The following is a 6,353-nucleotide window of genomic DNA, read 5'->3' on the forward strand; positions in this document are numbered from 1 at the left end:
TTGGAGGCAACTGCTATTGTCTCTTCTTAGACTTCTCAGTTGTTCGAGAGTGATGGCCTAAGGGACTTATATCTTGCTAAGCGAGTGGACAGCTAGCTGGTGGTTGTAGAAGAGCCTCAAGTGCCTATGGATCCTCCTCCTTTCATGCTTGCCCCATTTTCCATGTCTAAGGCTAAGTACCAGCTTTGGCATGGTGGCATTGTCTATACCGATCGCCTTTTGGAGGACCAGCAGCAAAAGTTAATCAATTGAAGTGCATTAAAAGGCATGAGCACATTTAATAATTGATGTTGGGTTTAATAAGGGAAATACATTCAAAATTTAATAAAGACTCCACTCCAATTAAGTGTCACTCTTTCATAAGACTTAATCATTAATTCTCATTAAGCATTCAACCTCTTGTTTGGTATCCACATGTGAACACACTTGGATGATGATATGTCTAGATACTTAAATGATCATGTAGTTGGACGTTCATGCGCTCACGCACTTTGATGATTGTGCTTAAATGCTGAAGTGATTGGGCGGTAAGAGGTACGTGCTCACATGCTTGTATGCTCATGTGCTAGTATGCTCATATGCTTGTATGCCCTCTTTTCCATACTCTCACATCTTCACAAGATCACATGCTCGCTTACTTTGACAATCACATGCCTACATGTTTGGATGCTCACATGTGTACTTGCTTTTATGATCACATGCTTGTATATCCAAATGCTTGTATGCTCATATGCTCTCATACTCACATGCTCACATGTTCACATGATTAAATGCCCATATGCTTTGATGATTGCATGCTCCCATGCTCATATGCTTTGACGGTTACATGTTCACATGTCTACTTACTTTGATGATCACATGCTTATATATCCAAATGCTTAAATGCTCACATGCTCACATGCTTATATGTTCTCATGCTCACATGATTAGATGCCCACAAGCTTTGATAATCACATGCTCTCATGCTTTGATGATTGCATGCTCCTATGCTCATATGCTTTGATGATTACATGTTCACATGTTAACTTACTTTAATGATCACATGCTTGTATATCCAAATGTTTGAATGCTCATATGCTTCCATAATCCCATGCTTGCAGGCTCATATGCTTCCATGTTCCCATATTCACATGTGTGGATGTTCACATGTTTCTATGTTCACGTGATCAGATTTGTATATGCTTATACATTCTTTTGATCTTCACATGATTGATTGCCTCTCTTATGATTTGTCTACTTTGATTTCCATATTTGTTTCACATGACCCGTAGACGAACTCTAGGCCTTAGATGCAATGCGCTCGTTTAATAGGCTCACTAGATAGACACAATCATCCACTATCCAGTAGCGATATATGAAGGCCAACTACTATTGGGCAAGCTTAGGGTGCCTAACATCTTCCCATCTTATACCCTAATTCTAGACCTTGTTTGGTAAGAAGACCTTCATAGATTCATTTCTTTGATTCTTGACCTATAACCAGGCAGCGACTCCTTTGCTTCTTTTTAAGAAGCATTGCATACTCCTAGGCTCACGTCAATTTGAGTCTAAAACTACTCTTTAAGGAGATTTAGTACCACGCACCCACCTTTGTGAGAAGGAACTAACATATTGATATGTCATCTAAAGGAGTATGGATCACGAAACTTACCATTACATATTGGTTCACCATTAATCAAAATAGAGTATGAGACCGAGCTAATGCAGGCTAAAAATAATTCTATACACTTTCTATGGAAGCCCATCTTCTCCATTAGTTTCAACAAAAAAATCTTATATCCATGCGGTCGTAGGCTTTTCCTTTACTTTATTTGACAAAACAATATATAAATCCCTTGACCACTATGCAAATAATTCCTTCCCATGGTCAATCCAAATTTGGCACCTGTACGGTACTACCCACCTATATATAAGGAGCCATCGGCAAACTTCACTTGTTAACAAAGTCATGTTGTCAGGGCAACCTGTTCTTGAAGGTGGGTGAGACTTAACTTGAGAAAAGATGATCCGGAGAAGTGCTGCTTTATTTACAACTCCTTTTACTTCTAATTTTACTGGCACGGGTACGGCTTTTCTTCTCTTCACTAATAATGATTGTGTGATAAGTAGCATTATTCAATTCCATAGTCGAGCTTCCCCTAACGTCAAAATAGATGTAAATCCAAGCAGACCCAGTAGAATTTTAGAGCTGGAAAAGCTTCTGAGAGATAGTGGTGGTGGTGGGATTGGTAACATTAATGATGCACTCATTGTGTTCGATAAAATGCTTCAACGGCGACCCATGCCTTCTATTATGTATTTCAATCAACTCTTAGGTGTGATTGCCAAAATGAACCATTATTCAACCGTTATTTCTTTGTCTAAACAAATGGGTATGTTAGATATTATGCCTGATGTTAGTACTCTCAGTATTATGATCAATTGTTTCATCCAATTGAATCAAATGGGATGTGGGTTTTCTGTTTTTGGGAAATTGATGAAGCTTGGTTTTGAGCCGAATGCAAAAACTATGACCACTTTGATTAAGGGGCTATGCAAGATGGAGAACACTAGTGGGGCTATTCAGTTACTTAGGAAGATGGAAGGAGTGTGTAAGCCTGACGTAGTGACATTTAACACGATAATCGATAGCTTTTGTAAGGATGGGTTAATTACAGAGGCTTTGAATCTTTTCTCAGAAATGATTAATAAAGGCATTCCACCAAATGTTGTCACTTACAGCTCCTTAATCCATGGAGCGTGCAATTTAGGCCGATGGAAAGATGCTACAAGATTGTTAAATGAGATGGTGAGTAAAAAAATTGAACCAAATGTACAAACTTATACCATATTGGTCAATGCGTATTGTAAAGAAGGATTGGTTGAAGAAGCACAAGATGTGGTTGAAGTGATGATTAAAAGAGGTTTACAACCTAATATAGTTACTTACTGTGCACTTATGGATGGATATTGTTTGAGAAACCAGTTAGATATGGCTTTTGAAGTATTTAATGCAATGATGAGCAAGGGATTTGCACCTAATGTCTTTAGTTATAGCATTTTGATCAATGGATATTGTAAGAGTAAAAAGATAGATGAAGCCATGAATCTCTTTCGACAGATGCTTCTTAAAGGATTGATTCCTAATACTGTTACTTTCACCACTCTTATAGGTGGCTTGTTTCATGTTGGGAAACCTCGGATTGCAAAGGAACTCTTTCAAAAGATGCAAGCCTGTAGAGTAATTCCTGATATCCAGACTTGTGCTGTTTTGTTGGATGGCCTATGCAAAAACCAACGACTTGCTGAGGCAATGGCATTGTTTCAACAAATGGAAAAATGCAAGTTGCACCTCAATAATGTTATTTACAATATCCTCATTGAAAATTTGTGTAAAGCTGGACAGTTTAAATCTGCAAGGGAACTCTTTCATAGTTTATCAAATAAAGGGTTGCAACCTGATGTGAAGACATACACTATAATGATTAAGGGACTTTTTAGTGAAGGACTTACAAGCGAAGTGAATAAGTTGCTTAAAGTAATGGAAGAAAATGGATGCTCTCCAAATGACTTCACTTATAATACAATAATCAGAGGACTTATTGGTAATAATGAGATGTCAAGGGCAATTCAAGTTTTTCATGAAATGGTGGAGAGGGGTTTCTCTGCTGATGCATCAACCGCAGAGTTGTTAGTTGATTTATTGGCAGATGGTAAATTAGATCTCAATTCCCTGCCATCGATACAGAAGCTTCTGTGACCCTATTTGGATCTTTGCGTCAATTTCACCCATAAGCTCACAGTACTGCAGAAAGAGATGCTCCTAGTTATTGATTCACTGGCTCTATTGGTGATTTGTTCACGCACTTGTTTGCTTCCAAAACAAGAATGGATGTAAAGACAGAATGAACAGTTGGTCGGGCAATGATTCCGGTTGAAGCAGATCCATCCTATTCCTCATCAGTCTATCGTGAATGTGGAGCTTTTTTCTTCCTTTCAGTCTTTAAACACACTCCCTATGCCACTGTAGGAATCTTATGTAAGTTTTTCTAATCTTCTTTTTAAGAGATTGATTTTGTGATACACACCTCAATTGTACCACACAAATATGGTGAATCCTGATTCTAGGATTAGTCCACTTAATTGAGTTTGTTACTCATAAAAATATATCTTGTGTTTGATGCAGTTAATGGCCTTTTTGTTGAATTTAAAATAACTTAATGCAGGGTTTCAGTTTGAGTAGAAAACATGAAATCATAAATAGTGTATACTGCAAATAAGGATAGTGATTTATTATTCGGTGATATATTTATCTTTTTACCCATCCTTCATGGATACTTCATCTGCATCTCTTTATTTAAATTTAGACGATGGGTAAAATGATATTCATTTCCTCCTTATTTTCCCCTTCTTTCAATTCGCTGGTTAGGCCTTTCTCCTTAATTTTAGTTTCTAATCTTTCATTGGGCTTTTCTTGTCTTTTTTTTTTTGGACAAGTAGTGGATTATATTGCAATGGCACAAGATAGCCTAAGGAATTGCTATCAAAGAATTCATCTTTCATTGGGCTTTTTACATAGCTTTGTTGTGTGTGATTATGAAGGATGTAAAGATGCTTCTCTGAACTAGTTTCTTGTTGTACACTGTTGCTCAATTTCTAAAATTTCCATCACCACAGCTTACTGCATGTTTACTTTCATACTCTGCTGATAATATAGCACAGCAAAACATGAAAAAGATAAATATTATTGTTAATTATAGCAAATTTATCCAGGCTGTGGTTATTCTTTTTAAATCTTAAATAGTTTCATCAACGACAACCAATGAAGTCGTGATCATTGCTCACCCCCCCCCCCCCCCCCCCCCCCGCGGGATTTTAGCAATTTAACATTTATTCTATCATCTTCTGCCACTGCAATTGGTTTAACTTTCTAGGTGCTGTTATATCCAACTCTTGAAAAACTAAGCCCTTTAAGTCCACTCTGATTATATTGTCTGAGAATCTGTATACAAAAACTTCAGTTTGGAACCTTGTCTCCGCTAGTGCTATTGGATGAGAATATTTAAGGATCTTTACAACTTTTAGATTAGCATGGTGTCAACCATCTGCTCAATACAGTAACTTCTTAGATCTGTTGGCAGATGGTGGTCAAAGTTATTAATATCTCATAATTTGTTTCTGCAAGTGGTCAAGTGATATGGATGAGTCACTAAAATAATTTTCTTGTTAATCTTTTTGTATTGTGGAATATAGTTCCTGTTGAGTCATGGATCATTGTGCCTTCTTTTGTATAGATTTCTTTTCTGTAAGTTTTCTTCATTCAATTGTGCAGGAGTCTTTTGTGGATAAACAGCATGGTGGGCCCATTTATAATCAGGCAGGTGTGGGCAAGCAATTCCTCCAGCAGTGTCACAACTGACAAGTTCTTATTACAACAGAAGCTTTTGCCAATGGAAAATCTAGGTGGAAAGGAAATTGCTTGTGTGTTAAAACAGGGCTGGGGCTATCATAGTTGAAGCACTTCTAATAAGATCCCTGCAATTAGCTTAGTTATTAGGGAAGTTACTTGGAATCTTTTGCAGAAAGTTGAGTGCAGATAGTGGTTGGTGTTGATAAGCAGTGTGGCTATTTCAGAGACATGTTCAGAAAAGAGGAAATGGTTTCTGGTCTTTGAAACTGTAGTGGATGATATAAGCTTAGTAAGTTAATGAGTCTAGACAAAGCGAAAGGAGACTATTTCTTAAAGGAAAGAAATCTGCAAGAAATGCTTCAATTCTTTACTTACTAAAAAATAAAAAACAAAAAAGAAGAAGAACAAAAAAGCCTCAATTCTTTATGAACATCACTTGGGATTCCCACTGGAGGCCTCCAATTTTTTTTTCTTTTGTACCGCAGATGTATTTTTCTTTGTATACTTATTTGGTTTCTTTGTTTCAACAGTCGTACCAAAAGTTATAGTTACTGTCAGAAGCGAAATTGAATTTGTGTTTACAAGGTTGAAATATCGAAACACTTTTTTTTTTAATTATTATTTTAATGAGGGTGTTCAAAACTCTTTGGGCATTTGACTATTCCTATGTGTGTGTAATCCCCCTCTCCTTTTCTTTGGGTGGCCCAAAATTACTGGCTAGAGGTTTTGAATTTAAGAACTCATAGATCTCATGAAACCTTAAAAATCACAAGGCCAATCCTTATGGTTATGATGATAAACTATTTAAGCTAATTGTGTTGCATATAGACAAAACAACCTTCCAAAAGAGAAGGTGTGAACTTTGTGCTGTTTACAATGAGCATTAGTATCTAGATTTGTATAACAATTATTATTTTACCATTTAAAAAGTTACTTTATCTATTATATACTATCATACTTTACC

General features: G+C 36.7%; 1 protein-coding gene across 1 annotated transcript; it reads left to right on the forward strand.

The window, feature by feature from the left end:
* The first annotated feature begins 1,462 nt into the window (after nucleotides 1–1,462).
* Nucleotides 1,463–6,042, forward strand: LOC126726990 (putative pentatricopeptide repeat-containing protein At1g12700, mitochondrial). Its single transcript, XM_050432434.1, has 2 exons — nucleotides 1,463–4,018; nucleotides 5,312–6,042. Exon 1 carries the CDS (start codon nucleotides 2,003–2,005, stop codon nucleotides 3,737–3,739), a length of 1,737 nt encoding a protein of 578 aa, XP_050288391.1. The 5' UTR covers nucleotides 1,463–2,002; the 3' UTR covers nucleotides 3,740–4,018; nucleotides 5,312–6,042.
* Nucleotides 6,043–6,353: the final 311 nt, after the last annotated feature.

This window comes from Quercus robur, chromosome 5, assembly GCF_932294415.1.
Source record: "Quercus robur chromosome 5, dhQueRobu3.1, whole genome shotgun sequence".
In the NCBI taxonomy this organism is placed as follows: Eukaryota; Viridiplantae; Streptophyta; class Magnoliopsida; order Fagales; family Fagaceae; genus Quercus; species Quercus robur.

Bases quoted from the DNA above. Each gene is read 5' to 3' on its own strand.
- LOC126726990 (XM_050432434.1), top strand. From the start codon at position 2,003: ATGATCCGGAGAAGTGCTGCTTTATTTACAACTCCTTTTACTTCTAAT.